Consider the following 14,456-nt stretch of genomic DNA (forward strand, 5'->3'; position numbering starts at 1 on the left):
AAGGCATGATGGGACTTGTAGTTTCACAACAGCTGGAGGGCCATAGTTTGGACATGCCTGATCTACAGTGTCTGGGTCTACAATCATATGTTTGACCAGTAATGTTCGACAGGGTGAAAAAGGTCGACATTGAAGAGGTAGACAGGGTCCAAAGGTTGACAGGATCAAAAGATTGACAGGGTGAAAAGGTCAACAAGATATTTAAATGTTTTTAGGGAGTCTGTCGACATAGGTCGATATGGACACTGTCTAAGTGTACCGCTGCGCCCGCCATGCTTCGGGCACGGTGCCTCGCTGTGCTGGGCACACTATTTTATTCTCCTTCCACGCCCTAGTGGATGGTAGGGCATGAAATACGGCCTGTCGGCACATGTCGGCTGAAAATTTTGTAAAAAAGTGCATATAGATCTTTGTCACATCAACCTTTTTCATGTTGACCTTTGACCATGTCAACCTTTTGACCCCGTCTACCATTAGTGGTCGACCATATGACCGTCTACCTTGAGTCATTCTATGTTCAGCCTGGATACCCTCTTGTTCTTCCCCTCGTTTTTGTATTTGGCGGCCCGGTTATGAATTACCATAGATGGAGAGAAACCATCTGGTTCTTCTTCATGAATGGGAAAAAAGTATTCAGCATCGACCATAAACCATCGAAGATTGATTCATCGATGGTGGATTGCCATCTTTTATGCCACAGACTCGCAGTGCATAGAGCCAGTACAAGTGTTGGCAGGCAGGAGACTATCGCACCTATATAGCTTTATGTCACTCAATAGGATTACTGGCCTGTAAATCAATAACAGCAAAGCAACAAAAATATTTTATTCACAATTTATTTCCCAATTTTGCCGTCTACGTATTTGTTGATACTTCTGGATCCTGATTTAGATCAGCTTCATAGAACGTGTATCGCTATTGGTTTTTCGATTACCATAGAACTTACAACAGTAAGTCATGTTTTTTTCTATCCCCCTTTTTCAAGATCTATAAAAATTTCATCAAAAAGAGTAATTAATAATAAGTACCAAGATACACAAGACTTTTCCAAGAGTCATTAGAAGCTGCGATCAGCTTATTATATGCGATCCTTACTGAATCAGGCCGAATGTTTGTAAATACTTATTTTTGCTCCCTGTGACCAATGGAAATCGAAGCTACTCAAGCCAAAATTTCTGACGCTGCGGAAATGCTTTCATGCAGTTGGCTGCGTCATTTTACAAAGGTTGAAATAATAATAACATTAAGTTAGGGCTAGCTTGTACATATCACCATGAAGGTGCAACATATGAACATTTAGTAATGGTTGCAGCGATACGCCCTTCTCAAAGTTCCACTGAACAAATTCAATCCATTGCGGGGCTAAAGGGGCCTACACATGTAGCGAGGAGCGTTCTCAGCGATGCTAGATCGCTCAGCACTGCACAGTGATGTGCCGCTGAGCGATCTGTCACGGCCAGTGTTCTCCACAAGAAAACTGTCCCTGACCCCAGCGAATAACTAGATTTACCCAGCGTGCTGGATATTACGACACGCAGGGCCGTGCATCTCTGTTACCCCTACACACGGAGCAATGCAGGGGCATTTTCTAAGTGATCTCACTATATCAATAGCCTGAAATAGCCTGTGTGTGTAGGCCCCATAACCAATACCTTCCAAAATTTAAACACATAAAAATAAGCCCTGGGGCAGATCTATCTTGACACATCAAGAATTATAAATGCCGCGCAGCGGTTGATCATATCCAGGACCAGTGGCGGCTCATACCTTACTGGGGGAGGGTAGTGTTCCCGCTAGGCTGTTTTAGCGGGGCATTGCGCCCTGCCCGATTTTTAAAGGGCAAAATGCGCCCTGCTTCTCTCGCAGCGCCCTGCTAAAACAGCCTCACGTGGAAGCCCAGTGTCGCCATAGACAGCGATGCCCGGCGCTTCCCCGGCAGTGGCTTTGGAGGGGCCGGGCCCACCCCCTTTCATGGCGTCGGCGGCACGGACACACCCCTTTCATGACAATGGCAGCCCGGGACCGCCCCCAGCTGTGCCGTCTGTGGGCCCGGTCCGCCCCCCTGCCCGGTATCCATCCTAGAGTGAACACTAGGAGGGGGTACCTCGATTCAGGCACCCCCCCCCCCCCCTGTCGCCGCCACTGCCTTCTCTCCTGGGTCCCCGGCACCAGTTCGGGACTGGCGCATGCTCAGTACAAACATCTGTACTGATCATATGGCCAGCTTCTATGGGCTGCTTCGGCAACAGCCCATAGTGGAATCTTGGTCCCGGCGCCTGTGTAATACAAATGACAGGAACCGGGACCAGCACGTGCGCTGTACTGATATAGTGCATGCGCAGTCGCCGTTTTTGCACGGCAGCCCGCGTAAAGGCGTTCCAGAGGGAGGGAACACCAGTCAACTGCCTTTGCGACTGGCAGGTCGGACTTCCAATAGGAAGTCACTGCCAGTCACAGTGAAGCCAGAGCAGTCTCACAGACTGCATCTGGCTTCACTACAGTGGCGGATTCTACCTGGGGTGGGCTGCAGCCCATAGGTAAAACCCGCCACTGTCCGGGACTCATCGCATTGGCATTTATCAGTGATTAGGTTGCACTGCAGTAACTATACCTTTTAGCATTCAGTTAATATGGTTGCCTCACCTGATGCTTTAACAAATTTTCCAGGTTCGCATATTAAGTGTTGCTGACATAAATCACATTCGGTGTCATCTCTTGGGCAGAAATAACCAGACCTACATTCACATACGGAATCTGCAGTATACGTGCATTCGGTCTTTTGCTGTAGTCCAGCACCTGAAGTATAGAGAACACATTTCGTTTAGCAATCCAAAACATTATCGAAAAAGAAAAGCAGTAAACCATGCAAGGTGAAAAGGATCATTAGGTTGACACAAGCATTCAGTCGACATGGGGTTTTTCGGGGGTTTTTTTGAGCCGACAGGCGGTATTTCATGCCCTACCATCCACTAGGGCGTGGTGGAAGAATAAAATAGTGTGCCGAGCGTAGCGAGTCACCATGCCTGAACCATGGCGAGCATAGCACAACTGTGTTGACATTAGGATAAAAAAATATTGCCTCTGGTCCCCAAATTCGAATGAACTACAACAGACTAAATACTGATTCCAATGACAACCATTGGGTATCTTACAGTCTGCCATTAAGCACTTCCAGTCCCTAGTGATGACATTATTATCTGTGGCTGTGGGCTTTGTGTTGAGTGTTTCCATAACAGAGTGAAGTGGTAAGGAACGGTGAAAGCAGTTCCGAAAGGACAACAGGAATGCTAGAATATCCAAGCCGCGATACAGTTATTAAATGGTGTAAAACTGTGGCATTTAGAGAACCGGACATGGAGTTCTGTATTTATATCACACCATGCAACATTTTAGGCCAGACACAGTATATTATGTCAAGATCTATTTATCCATGATTATTTTTTACCATGCCATTGCCCCAAGGCAATACTGTGCCACAATACGACATATAAAAGTACTATAGGAGAGGCACTACAAAGTTTTATTATAAATAAAGAAGAGTTTGACTTCTGCATTGGGCAATAATCTTGCCAGAAACCAGTGCACTTTTTTCTTCCCTTACTCCATCACATGAATTTTATCCAGTTACTATTGTTACTGAGCTACCGCTTCATTCACTTTGGCCTGTGTACGGACCCACCTCTCCCTAAATGACAGGTCTTGATGCAGGTGTGTGTGGCCTCACAGTTCCTTGCCTTTTAGCACTGAGGGATCCTATATAACCTGGATCTAAAGGGCTGCAGTAGCCCAAATGAAAAGCCAATGGAGTACTGGTAACAGATGGCGTCGGTTTCCAGTAAGCCAATTAGAAGCCGCTATTCACTACTGCCAGGGTGACACTGATACGTTTCCTTTTATTACCCTGTACATTAGCAATACCAGGTTTACAGTATGTCTGTTACCCCATGAAGATTGCAGCATCAGAGCCTAAAGCTTGTATACTTTTGGTGTGCCTACGGTACTTATACTGGGTCCCACTTGTTTAATCATAAAGTGTTTTAGCTCATGTCAGTTAACCTACAACTCACTGCCGAGCAGTTTGTTCCCTTCCTCCATCTCAATGTGATTATGTTGCCACATAGCACTGGGCACAACTGAGGACATGTAGAAGTGACTTGATTTGGGTCTTTCCCCAGTCTCCCTGTTTGGACTATGAGGGGACTGGCTTTGGATCCAGGGCTGTGGAGTCGGTAGATAAATGTTCCGGTAGATAAATGTTCCGACTCCGACCCCGACTCCACCTCTGATTCTGTCTCTCCGGCTGCTCTCTCCCACGGTGGCCTCTCTTTCTCTCACACTCCCAGGCCGGATGGTCGCCAAGGTGGCGGTGTGGGTTTTCTCCTCTCAGCCTCATGCACCCACAGTGTCATTCACCCTGAACCCTCTCTCCTTTTCTCCTCCTTTGAGTCTCACTCTATCCGTCTATACTACCCCTACCACCTCCGTGTTGCTGCAATCTACCGCCCCCCTGGCCCTATCTCCCAATTTCTTGACAACTTCGCCGCCTGGCTCCCACACTTCCTCTCCTCTGACCTGCCATCTGTCATTCTTGGTGACTTTAACATCCCCTTGGATAACCCCGCTGATCCTGGCACCTCCAAACTCCTCTCTCTCTGCTCCTCTCTTGGCCTATCTCAGTGGACTACCTCTCCCACCCACATCCAAGGACACTCCCTCGATCTCGTCTTCTCTCGCTCTTGTTCCCTTACTGACTACACTATCTCGGCTTTTCCTCTTTCTGACCATCACCTCATCTCCTTCTCCCTCACTGCTTCCCCCTCTCCCACTCCCCCTCCCAAGCGCATTGTCTCACGGCATAACGTCAACACACTTGATCTTGCTGCCTTCTCTAACACGCTGTGTCCTCTTCTCGCCCCAATCACCACCATGTCCTGCCCGAACCTCGCCGCCTCCTTCTATAATGACACCCTATCTTCGACATTGGACTCTGCCTGCCCTCCATCCTCTATCCCCCTTCGATGCTCCAACCCCCAACCGTGGCACTCGCCTATCACCCGATTCCTTAAAAAGTGCTCTCGCACTGCTGAGCGCTTCTGGAAGAAATCACGCTCCCTCGCGGATTATCTCCATTTCAAATTCATTCTCTCCTCCTTCAGCTCTGCCCTTGCTCTGGCCAAGGAATCCTACTTTAAGTCCCTCATCCTTTCCCAATCATCCAATCCCCGCAGGCTCTTCGCCACCTTCAACTCCTTGCTCTCCCCCCCTCCTCCAGCTCTTCCGTCCTCCATCGTAGCCGCTGATTTTGCTACCTACTTTTCAACCAAAATCTCCTCTCTCAGGACTGCCATCACTGCTGCCATGACCCCACCCTCTCCCTCCTCCCCTCCTACATCCCCACTCCCCTCCTTCCAACCCCTGTCCTCATTTTACCCCACCACTGCTGCTGAAGTCCACTCTATCCTTCAATCCGCTTCTCCCTCCACCTGCCCGCTTGATCCTATCCCCTCCAATATTATCCGTCGTCTCAGTCCGTCAGTCTGCTCTCACCTGGCTCACCTGTTTAACCTTTCCCTATCCTCTGGGATCTTCCCTTCCTCCTTCAAACACGCTCTTGTCTCCCCAATTCTCAAAAAAACAAATCTGGACCCCAACTCCCCATCCAACTACAGGCCCATCTCCCTCCTCCCTTTTGCCTCCAAACTCCTAGAACGTCTGACCTATAATCGTCTCCTAAACCACCTTACTGCTAACTCCATTCTCGACCCCCTCCAATCCGGGTTCCGCCCTTTACATTCCACTGAAACTGCCCTGACCAAAGTCACTAACGATCTAATATCGGCTAAATCCAAAGGCCTCTTCTCTATCCTCATCCAGCTTGATCTGTCAGCTGCCTTTGACACTGTTGACCACCCTCTCCTGCTCAACACACTCCGCTCCTTTGGCATCACTGGCACGGTATTCTCCTGGTTCACCTCATACCTCTCCGATCGCTCCTTCTCCGTCTCCACTCCGAGCTCCTCCTCTCCTACTACCCCGCAGCCAGTCGGTGTTCCCCAAGGGTCTGTCCTTGGCCCTCTCCTCTTCTCTCTCTACACCACCTCTCTGGGCACTCTCATCAGCTCCTATGGTTTTCATTACCACCTTTATGCTGATGATACCCTAATCTATCTCTCTTCCCCCGATCTATCCCCATCACTCCTGTCCAAGGTCTCTGAATGCCTCACAGCCATCTCAGCCTGGATGACCCAACGCTTCCTGAAGCTAAACATGGCTAAAACTGAACTTCTAATCTTCCATCCCCCGAACATCCCCTCTTCTCCCACTATCTCCATCAGTATTGGTGAAACCGAGATCACCTCCACCGACCAAACGCGCTGCCTTGGTGTCATCATTGACTCCTCCCTCTCTTTCACCCCCCACATTCGTGCTCTCTCACAGTCTTGCCGCTTTCACCTACGCAACATCTCACGCATCAGACCATTCCTCTCCACTGACGCGACCAAAATTCTCATTCACTCTCTTGTCATCTCCCGCCTTGACTACTGCAACATCCTTCTCTCCGGGCTACCTCTCACCCGCCTCGCACCTCTCCAATCCATTCTTAACGCTGCTGCTAGGCTCATCTTCCTCTCCCGCCGCTCTACCTCCGCCTCCCCCCTCTGTCTATCTCTTCACTGGCTCCCCATTCCTTTCCGAGTTCTCTTTAAACTCCTCACCACCACCTACAAAGCTCTCTCCTCCTCCACCGCTCCTTACCTCTCTTCACTGATCTCTATCCACACTCCCTCCCGTCCTCTTCGCTCCATCACTGACCGCCGACTGACCTCTCACCTAATCACCTCCTCCCACTCCCGTATCCAAGACTTCTCTCGCGCTGCCCCCCTGCACTGGAACAACCTCCCGCCACCCATCAGGCTTTCTGATTCCCTTACCTCCTTCAAGCGCTCCCTCAAAACCCACTTTTTTCGACTAGCCTATCCCTCCTCCTAACCTCTTTTGATCCTCTTATCCTGCCTCCGTTCCCCTCCGTTCCTACTTATCCTATTGTTTTTCGTTCGTCCACCCACCTATTTTTAGTATGTTAACTCTTATGAGTAGGGCCCTCCTTCCTCACGTACTCACCCTACCTCTTTACCTCACCTGTGCTCCTGTCCTGTTCTTCCCTTCCTCTACTTCATCTTTAGTCTCCTTGACAATTTTGACACCTACTTCTGAACTGATGCTGATTTTAGTTCTACCAGCTATACCCCCATTTATACTGTATTTTTCAACACACCCTGTACGTTACCTCGTCATTTTTTTTGTTTGCTATGTACGGCGCTGCGGACACTTTGCGGCGCCATATAAATAAACGTACTACTACTACTACTACTACTTCTGACCCCGACTCCTCGACTCCGACTCCTCTGTATTAATATGCTAATGTATTTGATACATTCCTTGCACCACACTTAAAAACCTAGGATAGACAGTTTCTTCCAGAAACATGTACAAATGTCTACCCTCATACAGACAAGCAGGCATGCAGGTTTTAAAATAAATATAAACACTAACAGTTGAATCCAAGAAGCTGTTCCATCAAGTCCTTCTAAGCTCTTCTAGCTATATAGAAGAATCTTCACTCAATAGGAAAGGTTCAGAAGTGTGGAGCATGAGTTCTGCATGCTTTGTGACCACAACAAAAATCAACGAGCCACAATCTCCGCTGGTTTGCTTGCTTGTCACCGTTCAACTCATGGACACAAGGAACGATTTCTTTACTGAATCGTTACTGGCGATGAAAAATGGTGCCTGTACATCAATATGAACCAGCGTAAGGAATGGCTTAGCCAAGGTAAACAAACGACCCCGCGCATGAAACAAGATCTTCATCCACGTAAAAATATGTTGTACGTATGGTGGGAAAGCTTGGTTGAATGAATTTTTCGAGTCTACACCAGGTGATTTCTACCAACGAGGTATTGAAAACCTTATTGAACGTTGGAAATAAGTTGTAAACTACGAGGGAGAATACATTTATAAGTATTGGTGCTCCGAATTGTGCGTTGCGTGCCATATAGTGAAGCACATGAAAAGCATGCTTTTTCACGGTCACTTAATGTGTTTGTTTTGCGGTTACGTGAGGCACTGCATGCATTGGTCTTCGGTGTATTGTTTGCCGACTCCAGGTACTCAAAATTTTCTCAGACTCCGAATCCTCGACTCCGACTCCACAGCCCTGTTTGGATCACCAAGATCTTACATGATGCTGCACTGTGAATAGTTGTTCTAATTAGAATCAGCAATATTACGTGTCCTAAATCCTTTCATGCCCGCTTTAAGCTATGATATCAGAATGTGGTCTTCCGAGTCCTCAGTTAGATGGAGTTACAGTGATGCTGATGTAGCTAAATGAACACAACTATAACTACACTAGGAAGGATTCACATCCGCAGCCCTTTTCTGCCGCACATCGCCAGCCTCCGCATAGATAATAATCGCATATGCACTAACATGTGTGATTATTATCTCAATGCAGCTGGCGGGTCTCTGGGGCCCCCCCTTCTACTGTGCCTGGCTGCTGCAGGGCCAGGAACTCCGCCGGCTCCTCCTCCCTGCACCCGGAAGTGGAAGTACAGTGCTAAAGAGGAGGTCACTAGCACAGCAGAAGGCTGCCCGGACACAGGTGAGGGGTTCGGCTCATTGGCGCGGGGATCGGAATAAGAAGCCAATAGGCTTCTATGGGATATTGCCAGCTCCCCGTCGCGGTAACCCAGAGATCGGGTTTTAGTTAATACCAAAATGCAGTAAAAACCTGATAATGGGTTTTTAACATATTTTTGCTTTAGTACATTCAGCCCTCAATGAGGTTCTAGTTAACCTCCAGTTCTGTAATAAAACTCAGCTGGCACCATCCTTGTGTGGAGAGATAGATGCCTGCTACAGATGGAGCCGGCCTCTTTCTTGCAGGGGCTGGCGTGCTCGCGCGTGCCACATGGCTATGGAGCTTTCTCTGCTGCCTTCCCTGGTGCCCCTCGCCGCCCCCCCTATCCCTGCCCGTCTCCCTGAAGTGGAGACGGGCAGGGACCCGCAGCAGCGCCGTCTGGAAACTGGGACGCGCGTGCGTGTGAGACGCACGCACATCCCAGTCAGATGGAGCGCCTCTGTGCCGGCGATAGACAGCGCAGGCATGCTGGCGATCCCCGGCCAAAAAAGAGAGGCGCTCCATCTGTAGGTTACATTTAAAATGATCATTCTCCACTATTCTATTTAGTACAGTCCTGTACACCTTTATTGCTTATTGTTCAGTAGATTGAGCACAGATTACTTGCCATAATCACATTCTTTACATCTTAGACATTCAGTGACTCCATTGGGATGGTCCATGTAGGTCCCTGCAACACAAGGCTTGCATACGGTACTGCTTGTTCTGGCATTGCAATGGACACTCACAACTTGACCTAGAGAAAATAAAAAACAATAGTATGTACAGACATTCCCATATTTATAACAGATCCAGTATAAGTACTCACAGGAAACCTACACATTGTAGGCAAAGCGCCTGTTGGATGAAGCACAAACCACCCCAACCACGCTCTTAAATCAGGAGACTTCCAAATAACGAATCAAGACCATCTTAGCTTAAATAGGTAAAAGGATAAATTGATTCCATTCAATTAACAGTAGCATAAATATAGAGAATATACTTTGAAACCAGTATTTAGTAAGGAAATGTAAAGGCTATCTACCCATCGGTAGCAGACCAGACCAGATTACACCAGTTCAATTCTCTGTATCAATATTACTACTATTATTAATATTATTATTATATAGCTTTTAAGTTATTATTCAGCAAGGTGATCATCCGGCTGCAAATGCTGGTGCTTTGTAATACCCCTTTTACACCAAAATCCCTGGTCGGACACGGCAGTTTACACAGCACTTCAACCTGGGTCAGACCTGGGTCTGCACCATTTACACTGAACCTGGGTCAGCCCTGCCTTTCCCTATGGATGACATTAAAAATGTCAATTTTAGGACTGATAAACTGCCAGCCAACCTTCCCTCAATAATTTAAATAAAAATACAATCCATACCCCTCCCCCCAGCCCCCCCCCCCTGTAGGTAGGGTATATATCCCTAAAAAAATTGAGTCACTGGAGTGGGAGGCACATCACGCACCCTCCCAATTTAAGCTCTTGGTCCCGCTACTGCCTGACAGCGCTGATTCCTAGTGCCAGATAGGGTTGTGGCAGGTCCACCTGTGGAGTGCCAGGTAGCAGCCTGTGTGCACTGTCCGCACTGGCTGCTGTCTTTTGTGCTGCAATGCACTGTGGAACGCATGGCACTGGCTTACGGAAAGGCGTCCTGTGCTTCTGGTATCCTTTCAGCACCACCCGGATGTCCCAACCTGGCTTGGGACAATTTACCCTGCTCACGACCGAGGTCCGACCAGTGTTCGACCCTGTTCAGGACCTGGGTAGGAGTCCAGTGTGAATGGACCTGGGTTGGTCCCTTTTACACCAACACGGACCTGGTTTTTTTCTTGGTGTAGAAGGGGTATAAATCAGCTACCATATGTGAAATGTATTTGCTAGGACACTGGATTTAGGAGACAGTTCTACATTTTTTATAGCCTTAAACAACTAAAATGTTGAACAATGGAGTTGGGGAGATGGATAAATTAGGGGATGACTAATCTGCAATCACTGCTATTGGTCCACCTGATGACAACCCCCAACCAGGCCTACAGTATGTTGAAATAGTGAACTCTATTCAATTTAAAAGTATTGACCAATCCATGATAGAACGGTCATTTATTAGATTGTACATACCATACTGAAACAGAAATTCAAGTCACAATTTCTGTGTAGACGTATATGTGGGAGCCACGATTTTGCACCTTCTTAAAGGGTGCAAATGTAGTAAAGGTGCCCATGCACAGGGCGATGAGCACCTAGCATTTTGTACTAGATCGCATCGCATCTAGGCCTTTATTTAGATCTGATTGCAGTACAAATTTGGAAAATGGGCAAAACCATGTGCACTGCATGTAACATGTACAGAGAGAGTTAGATTTGGGTGAGGTGTGTTGAAACTGAAATCTAAATTGCAGTGTAAAAATAATGCAGCCAGTATTTACCCAGCACAGAAACAAAATAACTCACACAAATCTAACTCTCTCTGCACATGTTACTTCTGCCCCACCTGCAGTGCACATGGTTTTGCCCATTTTCCAAACAAATTGGTACTGCGATCAGATCTGAATAAAGGCCCTAGCTCAAAACGCATTGAAATGTGCTACATCAGCGTAAACTTTGTACTAGATGCGATGCGATCTAGTGCAAAAAGTGCAGGCTGCACAATCTTGGTGAACGCTGTGATGTTATGAGCGCTGGAACTCCCATCGCAAAGTAAAATGGCACCATGTGTGGGCACCTTAAGCCTTGAAGATTAAAAAAAATGGAGCTAGATGTGGGTTTTTATTACGAAGCCATGGAGAGTGACACAGTGGAGAGGGATTTAGGGGGTTTATTTACTAAGAATTGGAGTGGGAGAGAGTACTAACCATTCAGCTCAGATGTCATTGTTCAAGCACAGCCAGTCACATGGCAGTTAGAAGCAGTTTGGCTGGTACTTTATCTCCATCCACTGTATCTCTCTCCGAGGCTTAGTACATATCCCACTGAGAGGAAGTGACCAGAGGGATCTCCTTCTTAGGTTCTGTCAACACAAAGTCGTGTTCCAGGTTATGGAATGAGGATTTCCGGTGATGGCGCTTTTAAGTAACTAGTGAAACCGACCTTGGTCTTGAAAATTCAATTGCAGGATTTTCTTCTTACTCTTTTATTCCTATAAAAATGGAATCACTTCATTATCTAACTTATTATAAGCATCTTAATAGTTTACTAATCTATTAACCACCTCAGTGGTCCCGGAAAATTTCCGGGCATACGACCAGCAGGTAGGTGTGCGCCAGTGGGGCCACCAGTTGTGCACCACCTTTAGCTGCACCCTCCCATTGCTCCTCCCTTCCTGTCACTCCCCCCCCGACCTCCGTGCTCCGACGATCATACGCCACAGCTCCCCTGCCGCTGCTCTTGCCACCATTAGCACTGCATTAGTGATCAGGTGGCAGGCCCCGCTCGGGGAGGTTTGGGGTGGCTCGGGAGTTCGGGCGCAGCGTGACCTGCCACCTGGTCACTGATGCAGTGTGAATAACGGTGGGGAGTTCCAGTGCAAGATCACAGGGGGGCAGCAACAGGAGGAGGGAGTCAGGACTGGCTGCTGTCCTTGAGTGGAGGTATTGCTGGGGCTGCCCTGGTAGGTTTGTCCTGCCCCAGCAAATCCCACCACTCAAGGGGTTAATGTAATAGGTCAGGTTTGTTAAATTTTATTGTTATGCATTCAAAAAACTGTGTTAAAAAAAAAACCTTCAGTCTTTAGTAACTACGTTCACTGCATACACAACAGCTACTTGTAGCCACTAGCGGAAAGGCCTGCAGCCCAGTCAGCAACCACAACTTGGAATGTACTCAGATAAGATGTAGCTGGGAATTTGAATCCCATGGCCTTCAGAAACAATGAGAACGTATAAGGAGTAGCTGCCAGGTGTAACAACACACAGCTCCAATACAGCATAGATGTAACATTGAGATAACGATGTCTCTTGTATCCAATTAATTGTACGATGCTGTGTATGCACCTCTGTTGTAAAACCTGTTTAACCTTGCCACTGCTAAAATGAAACCAGCGACTAAGACAGGACCAAGCGTGCACGTGTCCTCTCCCTCTCTCAGCGCTGACAGAACAAATGGGCTTCTGCTACATATTTAGAACTCTGGTCGCTATTAACCACAGACAGTTGGTACTATGGATTCAACATCTTGGAGCGGTCCCACCGAGATTTTTGCCTACCCTGTGCACAGTCACCAAAGGCACAATCAGAACATCTAGCACTACCTGGGTGAGTAGACATTTCCTACTCAGTGTTTACCTCCATTGCTTTGAGAAATACCTGGTCTGTCTAGAGCTGCAGATACAGAATATTGATTTATTATGTAGATCCCTGTTTTAAGTTGATTCTTAATTTGGTTACTTGCTGTCTATGAAATGATTTGTCGGATGCACTTTTAAAAATTGCAACAAGCTCTAGTTCCATTACATGCAGCTATAAGTGTACAGAGTGCAAATGTGTTATTGCTCTCCAGTTAAAGCGTAATAGGTTCCCCTGGTTAGTGGGAGTTCTGCCCATTGATATACCAGTTGTGATCTATACATTCCCAGAGATAGATTGAACAAGAGCAGAATCGCTTATTGGGCAGTATTCAATGAGGCTAATTCGCCATGTTTCATGAGCAGATGGCGAATTGCTTTCTAAGTGATTTTTGCCGTGTGTCACCGTGTAGCAATCGCCATCTTTTCATGGTGAAGTGGAATGTGAACTTTTAAAATAAAGGTGTTTTTTTTTAATTTGGTGTAAAAAACATAACAGCCAGCAGGGGGCAGAGAGACTAGAGACGCTCATTAGATATTCATATATTCACTGCTCCCATTCATTACATATGCATGATCGGGAGCAGTGCTAGCGGCTCCTACCCGGTCCCCTGCTAGCTCTCCCGGGGGACAGCTTGTGCTGCCTGGGTCCCGGAGAGCCCTCCTCCCCCCCACATACATTCTGGGGCAGGCAGGGAGCAGGGCCGGTGCCACCACTAGGCAGCTCTAGGCATTTGCCTAGGGCGCCAGCCACTGGAGGGCGGCAGTTTGGAGCTGGTTCCCCCGCTGCCGCATCACCCGACATCCCCCGCCCCTGGCAACCCCCCCCTGGAATGATGCTGCGGCCTGCCGCCACAATACCCGCAACCCCCATGTGGAGTGGCTCCCCTTCCCCCCGGGGGAGCGGGCGAGCTCCAGAGCAGCCCCCCCACCCTGGACCGATGCTGCGGCCTGCCGCCGCAATACCCGCAACCCCCTGTGTTGAGCGGGACCCCCTCCCCCGCCCGGGGGAGCGAAGGAGCGGGCAAGCACCGGAGCAACCCCTTACCCCCACCCTGGAATGACGCTGCAGCCTGCCGCCGCAAATTACTGTGTCTGGCGGCTCCTTCCTGTCTGTGCTGCTGCAAAGGAGAAGCAGCAGCCCTGAGCCAGCCCAGCCCATACATACACACACACACACACACTGTAAATATAGATGTTTGTCATCTGCCCACACATGTCACCCACCCTCAGCTCACAAGCAGGGATTAAGAATCGCAGTCCGGGGCAGCGAGCCCCTGTGGCATTGAATAGTGGGACAGCGAGAGCTGGCAGCGAAGGCTCCAGCCCTCTGGAACACGGCGACAGTGCAGCGAATCCTAAACACGGCGACAGTGCAGCGAATCCTAAACAGGAGTCGCTGCACATGCTGAGTATTCACATTGAATACTGCCCATTGTCTTCTATTAGGTTGCCATATTGATGGTACCACCTAACTTCAA

The 14,456-nt window shown here is 48.2% G+C and overlaps 1 protein-coding gene across 2 annotated transcripts in view; it reads right to left on the reverse strand.

Annotated features, from left to right (window-relative positions):
- Window positions 1–14,456, reverse strand: part of TNFRSF14 (TNF receptor superfamily member 14) — a 45,159-nt gene that overhangs the window by 14,205 nt on the left and 16,498 nt on the right. The window contains exons 3-4 of one of the 2 annotated variants that reach the window (XM_083163305.1): window positions 9,312–9,440; window positions 2,644–2,796 (exon numbers count right to left, since the gene is read on the reverse strand). In XM_083163305.1, coding sequence (XP_083019431.1) covers window positions 2,644–2,796; window positions 9,312–9,440 — 282 coding nt within the window. The remainder of the gene's footprint in view (window positions 1–2,643; window positions 2,797–9,311; window positions 9,441–14,456) is intronic. The other variant, XM_083163306.1, reaches the window with a different exon arrangement.

Source organism: Crinia signifera, chromosome 19, assembly GCF_055691185.1.
Source record: "Crinia signifera chromosome 19, ASM5569118v1, whole genome shotgun sequence".
Lineage (NCBI taxonomy): Eukaryota > Metazoa > Chordata > Amphibia > Anura > Myobatrachidae > Crinia > Crinia signifera.